Genomic DNA, 10,275 nt, shown 5'->3' with positions numbered 1-10,275 from the left:
TTTTTTTTTTTTTTTCCGAGACAGGGTTTCTCTGTGTAACCCTGGCTGTTCTGGAACTCACTTTGTAGACCAGGCTGGCCTCAGATTCAGAAATCCGCCTGCCTCTGCCTCCCAAGTGCTGGGATTAAAGCCAGCACTGCCCGGCTTACTAGTGGTTATCTTAAAAGCTATTTCTATAAACATAACTAATTATTTCTATATATCAAAAAACAAAATGAAGCTGGATATGGTAATGTACACTCACTCAGAAGGCTGAGGCAGGAATATTACAAGGTTTAGGCCTTCTTGAGCTACATAGCAAGACTTTACTCAGGCAAACAAAGAAATCACTATAATAGGATTGTGTATATGCACACACAAAGGAAGCAAAGGTTCTAGAATAAACAGGTCTAGCACATACCTAATAACAGAGATTCACACATCCAGTAAGATTTGAAAGCTGACATTAGAGAATTCACTAGCTAGATTAGGAAAATGGTTGTCTGGTATTACAGTGTAGGTGTCAGAAGAGAGCAATGCGCTCGACCAGAGCCTTTCTCTGCAGTTCCCTGTCCAACCCATCAGTGCGCATGTCTTCTTTATAGTCATACTGAACACTTTTTGAATCAGAGTTTTGGGAAAATAAAAATTTTAATTTCTGGTTTGTTTCAATTTCCAGATGTATTGTAGAAACAGAAAACTTAGAAGAAAGAGTAGCTGTAGTGAGTCGGATAATTGAGATTCTACAAGTCTTTCAAGAGCTGAACAACTTCAATGGTGTCCTGGAAGTTGTCAGTGCTATGAACTCATCGCCTGTTTACAGACTAGACCACACATTTGAGGTAAGTTTGTATGTGTGTTGTAAAATGAACTTAGGAGTTTGCATGACATGGCCATTACAATCCCAGCAGCTGTGATTATCAGCATAACAAAACTGGCCGTCAGCATGATGTCAAGGAAGCTGGGTGGAGATTGTAAGGGCCCACCTCTTCCAGAGCATGTCTTTGTGGATAGTGGTTGCTGAGAGAGGGAGAGACATTTTATTCAGTAGTATAACTACAGGTAAGGTCCTGTGTTCATAAATAACCCCTCACCCATGCTTCTAGAAGCAGTTGTCATTTAATCACTGGATCACCAAGAGAGGAGGGGAGAGGGATGAGAGGAAAGACCAAGCAGGACAAGGGAGGACTGGTTGGGAAGCAGAAGGGCTCCAGCAGGAGGACTGGCCAGAAATCGCTGTGGGGTGCATGATCAAAGTGCATTGCAGATGTGTGTGAAAACTTGGTAACGAAGCCTGCCATTGTGTATAATGCCTGCTAATATAAATGGGAAATCACTTAACAGTTTTTCAGTAATAGGTTAAATATTAGACTTACCTAAACTTCATAATGAATTGTTTTCTCTTTTAAAATTAAGTGAGTGTTCTCATTAAAATTTACTCATAGGTTCCAATTTGTTAGAAGAAAAAACAGTCAGCATTTTATTTTCTTAATTTGTGTGTGTGCGTACTCAGGTGCCTCCATAGGCACATGGGAGGCCCAAGGAAAGTTGTGGAGTGGGTTCCCTCCTACCATCCTGACGGGATCTCAGGGCTTGCGCTGAGCCGGCCTGCTCACCTCCACTCAGCATTTGTGACGCTCAGTTACACACTCACAGAAGTTACATTGTATGAGGGATGACAGACAGATTCTATCACGCACGCTTTAAGCTTGCTCTCAAGTGTATGAGAAAGGTTTTTTAAAAAAGTATTAAACCAGGTGTGAACACTCAACCCTTTAATCCCAACACTTGGGAGACACAGGCAGGTAGATCTCCATGTTTGAGGCCAGCCTGTCTACAGAATGAACTCCAACCTGAACCTTGTCTCAAAAATACATATTATAAATTAAAAAGTAAAAACAGTATTAACATTCTTGGAATCAAAGCTGATAGTTAGTTGTTCTTTTGGAATTTTGTTTATTTGTTTTGTTTTGGGGTTCTTTTTAGAGAGGGTTTTGGAGTGGTTTGGTTTGTTTTGTTTTTTGGCAAGATTTGCAGTTCTTGTAGAACTGAGGCCTCCTAATTTTTATTTTTATTATTACAGCAAGTACCAAGTAGACAAAGGAAAATTTTAGAAGAAGCTCATGAATTGAGTGAAGATCACTATAAGAAATATTTGGCAAAACTCAGGTCTATTAATCCACCATGTGTGCCTTTCTTTGGTAAGTATTTATTCCTAATTTTTATTGTGCTTCTGGATAAAACAAAACATTTTATTCAGTGAGTGTAGAAAGTAGCACTGTAATCCTTTCAGATTGTTCTTGTTGGACTTTAAAAAAAATCAGATCTAATACAGATTGAGCATCCTAAATGTAAAAATCCACAATGTTCAAAACCTTGAAACTTGTTGAGGTGATACAAGTGTCTGTCTGATGTCTGTTTGACCTTGTTTCAGGAGTCACAGACAAAATGTCAATTAACTCCAAGCGCGGTAAGCTAGATAACTCGGGTGAGGCCAGCGTGGGATGCATTTCAGGGTCCTATCTGAGCACAAACAAAGTAGGTGCATCAAAGAGTCAGGCTGTAGATGTAAGGGATATGTGCTATGTAATACATCTTCTCTTTAGACCTGGAGCCCACACCCAGGATATCCATAAACACTCCAAGTGTTCGAAGCCCTCTGACCTTGTTCAGCGAGGACCCAGCTTGTACACACTTCACTTTCTAGTCTACTCTCTGACAGCCATCACGTATCATATCACTCATGCCTTTGTTGTCTTATTATTTTTGTTACTGCTGTAGTCTTCCTGCCTCAGCACTCCTGGTGTTTGGGATGAACAGATGTGCCCCACCTTGACTGACCTGTAGTTTAGTTGGATAAAGGAAAGCAGCAACAGCATGGTGATGGCATCCATACTTGTATTAAATCCTCTAACCAACGTGTCTGAACTTCGATGTGCCTCTGAGACAGGCTTTCTTCCTTCCACACAGTAGACTTTCATTGTTACCATCATTCTATGCACTGGAGGATGAATGCCTTTCCCCCTTTCAAGACTGACTGTCCTGTCTGAACCTGTTGTTTTTCTTGCATAGAAACTGAAGATGGTGCCTGTCTGTTGCCTTCTTGTAGGTCCCTATATCTCTTGCGGTGATTTATTCCTTATATTTTACACATTCAGTATTCTTTACATTGCCCCACCACACACACCTCTTCCCCCCTTCAGTGCTAGGGATGGAACCCAGAGCTTTTTCATGCATGCCAGGCGAACGCTCTGCCTGGGCTATATATACCCAGCTCTTGAGGCAGCCTCTCCTCTCTCCTGTGTGCATGCTTTGGTGAGCATTCTTCTGAAGGTTTGTAGAAGCTGATCCCTGTGATGTTTGGCTTTCTTAGTAACTGGTACATTTTCTTCTAGTTTTATCTTCATCTATGCTGTTTTCTGTATGGTCTAAGTTGCAGTACATAGAACAATGGTAACCCTGATATTTTTCTCAGTGTATCAATTTTCTCATATTTTATTGTTGCACTTTATAACTAAATACTTTCACATTTGCTTGTGGGTTTTTGGTTTTTCTTTGTTTTTCTCTCTATATAGCACTGGCTGCCCTGGAGCTCACTATTTTACCAAGCTGGCCTCAAACTTAGAGAGACCTTCCTCCTCTGCCTCCTGAGTGCTGGGATTAAAGGTGTGCGCCACCATGCCTGGCCTGCTTTTGGTCTTTTTGATGTGCACATTTTATGTGATTGCATGCCATATATGTTGCTTTTTTTGCCATATCTGAAGTACATTTTATATTTTAATAACCTTAAATGATCATGTACAGTAGCCATATGATAGCCATAAAGTTAATGTGACTCTTTCATCATTACCCCATGATTCAATGTAGTATTTCCTGAATGTCAATAGATCCATTTATATACTCTGAAGTTGTGTGGGAATAGGGAAAACAGAACAGTATGACATAAATAACAAAGAAGGATGAGCTTAACTTCTGTCACTGCTTTTCCCAACCTTCCTAGCAGTAAAATCAACTCGGGGTTCTTGGTCTTCTAGCAGTTGGCTCATACTCTGGTGCACATACTGCTTATAGCACAGTAGCTTAGGCTCTTGGTCTTTCAAAAGAGCAAAACTCTGGGACAATGTCTTGTCTGTTCTTAGCACCTAGGATACATGAAAGCATCACAAATGGTTTTTTTAACTAATGAAAGAAGCCATATTATTTTAGAACAGAAGAGAATTTGGCCACTTAGACTAGTATTTGATAGACACAGTGACAATTAGATCTACATGTATATATACATATCCCCAAACACATGCCTACCTACCTTTCTACCTTTTTCCCTCCCTTCATCCTTCCCTCCCCACCTCCTCTATCTCTTTCTCTAATCAAAGTTTGGTAGGCCTAGAGAGATGGCAGAGCATTTAAGAGCACTGACTTTTATTCCTAGTATCACATGGTGATTTCAACTGACTGTAACTCCCTCTTCTGGACACCATAGGTACTAGGCATGCATGTGGTACATAGGCATATATGCAGGGAAAATGCACATAAATAATATAAAAATAATTAAGCTTGCTAGTATATAGTATTGAGGTCCCTATTAAATGTGTCCATATACAAATATTCTTTGCAAATCACATGTGCTTAAATATTTATATGAATGCAGTGTTTGATCAACAAAGCTTGGACAGCACTACCATGATTTTATTCTTTTGACTAGTTAGTCATTAATCAGGCATACAACACTTCTCCAAATTTTATCTTGACATTTCCCAAAGTGCTTCTTATATTTTTACAACTTAATCCAAGTGTTTTGTTTATAACGTGTGAACATCCTGTTCACTGTACCAGTCAGTCATTCAGTCATCCTAAGTACAGAGCTTAAAGCCTTCCTACTATGTCCTGTGTGTCTGTGTGTGCGCGCGTGTGCATGTGTGCAGATTCCCTGAAACTGTACTGAAAGGTACTTGGGAGTCATCTGATATGAATACTGGGAATCTGACTTGAGTCCTGTAACAGAGAAAGCAAGGCCACATGTAAACACTGAGCCGTCTCTCCAGTCCAGTTACTAATTTCTTAAGGCCTACCCTCTTACATTTGTATGTCCTCTATTCTCTCCAGGCAGAGTATGATAGCCTGCACACTGCTATTCTTTGGCAGTAAGTGTAGCTAGCAATTCTAAAAGCTTTTTCTTTTTTCTCTTAAGAAAGAGACTCATTGTGTACTGTAAGATGGCCTGATATTCCTGTACCACTATGCCTAGCATGAAAATTAAACTTACCAAAAAATATTTCACAAGCTGAGTACCAGATGCTACCATCCACAAACACGTCAATTTTTGACTAATTTGTAAAGTTGATTTTGGCTGCCATTGAATTTGTACACTCTTAAGGACATGTTTGTTAGAAAGCACAAGAGCCTATGCTTACTACAACACACAGTAATTATTTTATGAATGCACCTAGAAGAGTGGCCTTGGTCTGAGAAACAGACGAATAAATCATGTGCCTAAACCAAACAAGTATTGGTGTCAGTGTTACCTTATTACACACACACACACACACACACACACACACACACACACACACACACACCATTATTTAGAAGTACTCTGCTGCTAAACATTTACAACTACTGATCTTGTCTCTATCCAACATCTTGCCAGTCTTATTTCACTCCACATAATAAATAAAGCCCTAGGGTCTAACCATCGCAAACAGCCTGCCTGCTCTGAGAATGCTTCCATGCCTCGTGGCTTGGGAGTATCACACTGGTGCCCTCTCTCTCTTATTCTACCAATTGAACTCTTCATTCACCTTTTGAGAGTAATCTAATGATCCTTTTTGTAATCTTAACAACTCAAAATAGGAAAGGCACTTCATTATGTTGTCATAACATCTTAAACATTACTACTAGTGTAGCATCTCCTCATAGTGCAGTCTCAAAACAGTCACACACACACACAAAATGTATCTTCATTTGCTGTACCTAAATGTAGCAGAAAGGCAGTACATTTGTATTCAGTAAACAATCTCAGGTATACACATGCCTGTTTCCCACCCCTTCACGGGAAAAAAAAAGCAATGTGTAATTTGGGAGGAAAAACAAGAAAGAGAAGTAATATTCAGATACCAACATCAGCAGTTGCAACCATTACTAATGGACACTTTTCTTTTTTGTCAGGCCCTATCTCAATCTGTATACAAATTTATTTCCCACAGATGAATAACCAAGGCACAGAGAGACTAAGCAATTTATCTAAGATAGCACAGGTAGAGAACAGCATAGCTGGCTCTAGAACCTTTGTGCCAGGAAGGAACTAAAATGCTCCTGGATCCAGAGGGCTGGATAAAGAGCAGAAGTGGCCTGAGGTAGCTCAGTTAGAAGGGCTCCTGCTTAGCCTGAACCAGGCATGGGTGTACCCCTGTAATCCCAGTGCTGAAGCCAGAAGGATGGTCTGCAGCTACATGACAAGCTGGAGACTAGCCTACATCACCAGGTATACTAAATCTAAAATATGCAAAAATTATGTCACCCTCTGCTTGATAGACTTGAAGCCTTTCCTATATTTTCACAAATAAGTCTGTTCAAATATAATCATCTCCAAACTGTGAGACTAAGGATTAGAAAGGCTAGAAATGTCATCTTCTGAGTTTGAGTCCTGTCCCGTCCCCCCCTCGCTGTTCTGCTTCACCAATGCAGCATACTTAAGTTTCTTCAACCCAAGTCATGTAACAGTGAAGAGCCTGGAAGGAAGCCTTTATTCTCTAAAAAGAATCGATTTCTGAAATGTGATCTCCTTTTCCTTGAATGTTTATAAAACTTAAATATTTTATATAGAAGAAGGATTTAATAGAGATATATCTGGGCATTGGTTCTTCGCTTATTATGACTATGCCTACAGTTAATGAGAAAGGGAAAAAAAAAACTTTTCCTTTTCCTTCTTTAGCAATGACGTAATTTCCTGGTCTTTTCTAGGAATTTATCTCACAAATATCTTGAAGACAGAAGAAGGCAACCCTGAGGTCCTAAGAAGACATGGAAAAGAGCTCATCAACTTCAGCAAGAGGAGGAGAGTGGCTGAGATAACAGGGGAGATCCAGCAGTACCAAAACCAGCCTTACTGCTTACGGGTGGAGTCAGACATCAAGGTGAGGGGACGTATGTGAGGCTACATGCTCCTCGTCAGCTTTATACAGTGCCTCATAAAGGCCGTTCATTTTGTAGAGAAGAAAAAAAGAAAATTTAAAGTCAGTAACTCAAATTTTCTTATATTGAGTGTATCCTAAACTATTTTCATGAATTTAAAATATTTAATACTAATAAATTTTTTTTTGCAAAATATTTAATACTAATAAATTTTTTTTTGCTTTTATATCAGAGGTTCTTTGAAAACTTGAATCCAATGGGAAATAGCATGGAGAAAGAATTTACAGACTATCTATTCAACAAATCCCTAGAAATAGAGCCGCGGAACCCTAAGCCTCTCCCGAGATTCGTAAGTATCCTGTGTTTACAGGTTCATACGGACACTTTCCATTGCTGTAGGTACTCAAACCACCATGTGTCCCATAGACTCAGTGTGTGACACGACTTAAGAGCGGGATGTAAATGTGATGATTACAAGTGATTAATAAGTAAATATAATGAGGGGTACCCCCACCTGGTTTCAAATCAATGAACACTAATATTGATTTTAATAAATTCTGATATGATGTAATTATAAAAGTGACCAATTTATATTGTTTGTTATTTTTAGTTGTAACAAAAGTTAAAATTTAGCCAGGCGTGGTGGCACACGCCTTTAATCCTAGTACATGGGAGGCAGAGGCAGGCGGATTTCTGAGTTCAAGGACAGCTTGGTCTACAAAGTGAGTTCCAGGACAGCCAGGGCTACACAGAGAAACCCTGTCTTGAAAAAAAAAAAAAAAAAAAAAAAAAAAAAAAAGAAAAAGTTAAAATTTATTTCAAGGACATGGACTTTAAGAAGTTTATACTAATTCATTTACAATCAGTATATTTGCTTGATTTGTTTGTTTGTATTTGTTTTTCAAGACATTTCCTCTTCATAGCCCTGGCTGTCCTGGAACTTGTTCTGCAGACCAGGCTGGCCTCGAACTCATAGAGATCCTCCTGCCTCTGCTTTCCTAGGACTGGGATTAAAGGTGTGTACCGCCATCACTCCCAGCATTCGTGGGATTTCTTAAGTAATAATTTATTAGAAATGTTAGCCATGAGCAATGCAAAGTTTGCATAAAAATATTTTTAATATTTCTTTTATTTTGTAGTAATTTGTTAGTGCCTAGCCAAGTTTATGCTCAGTTTCACTCCTCACGGATCTAAATATGTTCCCTCACTCTTTAAAGAGTCAGAATGAATATAAATGGTTTCTATGAGGTCACAATAAACTGCTGTCTGTGACTCACAACCAGATTTTTTTTTTTTCAAACTCTAAATCAGCTTTTAAACATGAACCTAAAATAATTCATTAGAGATATGTATGTTGACTCCAGTGAGGCACTCTGATATCACTATGAAGTGGTCATTCTGCAGGGAGAGGGTCCTAAAATTAACATATACACACAAATCAAAATGCAAGCAACTCAGTCTATCAGTAACTAGTCCATATGGTCTGAATGCCCTAATTCCCACAGTTCATGACGACTATCCTGGCTTTTCCAACAAAGTTTAATTGCCTCAAATAGTGTTTTAAAAACTTGAATTACAGGATATATTTCAGAAAAATTTCCATCCCCCAAGATGCTTAACAAGCATTCTTTTCTATATTAAAGCTCAATCATGTACATTCGTTTCTAGCACGTTCTATAAGAAATCCTCACAGAGGAGTGACCGTGCTGCACCTGGGGCTCCAGTCTGAACCATCATGAAATTTTCATATTGGTCATTTACAGAAAAAAAGCAAAAAAAACCTTCCTTTTCACTATGATATTTTAAGTATTATGGTTTGTTTTTGTTTTTGATGTCTATAGCCAAAAAAATACAGCTATCCCCTAAAATCTCCTGGTGTTCGTCCATCAAATCCAAGACCAGGAACCATGAGACATCCCACGCCTCTGCAGCAGGAGCCAAGAAAAATTAGCTACAGTAGGATCCCTGAGAGTGAGACAGAAAGTCCAGCGTCTGCACCAAATTCCCCGAGAACACCACTGACACCTCCTCCTGCATCTGGCACTTCCAGTAACACAGATGTTTGCAGCGTGTTCGATTCTGACCATTCAGCAAGCCCTTTTCATTCAAGTAAGTTCTAAAACTTTAAGTGCTTCTGAGAAGTTAAGTATTGCCCATGCCAGAGGTGAAAATAACCTCTGTAATTGTGTGTATATTCATCCACGTATGAATGTATATACAAACCTAAGTTTCAAAAGATACGAGAATTCTTTAAATCTAAAACCCTAGAACTTGGGAATTTTTTTTAAAAAAGTTGCTGAACACTCTTTGAATCTATCCAAGTGCACAGCTCATGTCTAGAAGAAACAAAGGCCATCCTTAAAAATCTTCAAAGGATATCAATCCTGTTTTTTAATTTTATTTATTTTTTGTGCATGTGTGTTTTGCCTATGTAAATGTCTGTACACCATGTGTGTGCCTGGTGCCTGCAGAGACCAGAAGAGGGCAGTAGATAACCTGGGGTGGGAGTTGACTGTGAGCTGCCATGTGGGTGCTGGATCCTCTAGAGGAGCAACAGTTGAACCAGTTATTCAGCCTACACATTTATTTTATTTGAATATAAGGTATACCATCCCCTCCCCACCAAATTCTGCAGTGGCTTCTGATTTTACCGTACATAAAATTCCAACTCTTAGATGACCCTTCCTCGGACTCACTGTAGTATCCTGATAATGTGTAGTTCTTGGTGAAACTAAGAGCACATGACCATACAAATTAGTTACTGCTTTGTCAACAGAAATATGAGAGCAATATGTTTGACTGTAAATGTCTAATAGCCACATTTTAAAAAGCAAATATAACTTAAAGAATCCTTTATTAAACCTAGTATTTAAAAAATGACTTCAGTGTGAAATCATATAAAAACTTATTTCAAGACACAAATACAAATGTGTGTATTTAAAATCCAGTGTGCACTTCCTATTTATGCCACATCTCAAGTCAAACAACCCCAAGGATGCTTAGCAGTCACAGGGTTATCAACCTGACTTTCTACAAAGTTCCATTCAGTCTTAGGGAATTCATGAGGAGCTCTGCAGCTCTCCTAACAACACATTGCCTTTTTACATTCGTTTAGTGTTAGATCAAACTTTTAATCAACTTTAATCCTCTGTGAATGTTTCCACA

At 38.9% G+C, this 10,275-nt stretch overlaps 1 protein-coding gene across 1 annotated transcript in view; it reads left to right on the top strand.

Moving 5' to 3' along the window:
- The window catches only part of Sos1 (SOS Ras/Rac guanine nucleotide exchange factor 1), an 85,331-nt gene that overhangs the window by 64,288 nt on the left and 10,768 nt on the right, over nt 1-10,275 (top strand). Inside the window, exons 16-20 of the mRNA XM_021218130.2 lie at nt 659-821; nt 2,063-2,180; nt 6,940-7,112; nt 7,343-7,459; nt 8,952-9,219. Coding sequence (XP_021073789.1) covers nt 659-821; nt 2,063-2,180; nt 6,940-7,112; nt 7,343-7,459; nt 8,952-9,219 — 839 coding nt within the window. The remainder of the gene's footprint in view (nt 1-658; nt 822-2,062; nt 2,181-6,939; nt 7,113-7,342; nt 7,460-8,951; nt 9,220-10,275) is intronic.

Source organism: Mus pahari, chromosome 18 (genome assembly GCF_900095145.1).
Source record: "Mus pahari chromosome 18, PAHARI_EIJ_v1.1, whole genome shotgun sequence".
Classification (NCBI taxonomy): domain Eukaryota; kingdom Metazoa; phylum Chordata; class Mammalia; order Rodentia; family Muridae; genus Mus; species Mus pahari.
Note: the sequence above shows the minus strand (reverse complement) of the source record. Positions and strands in the feature narration are given on the sequence as shown.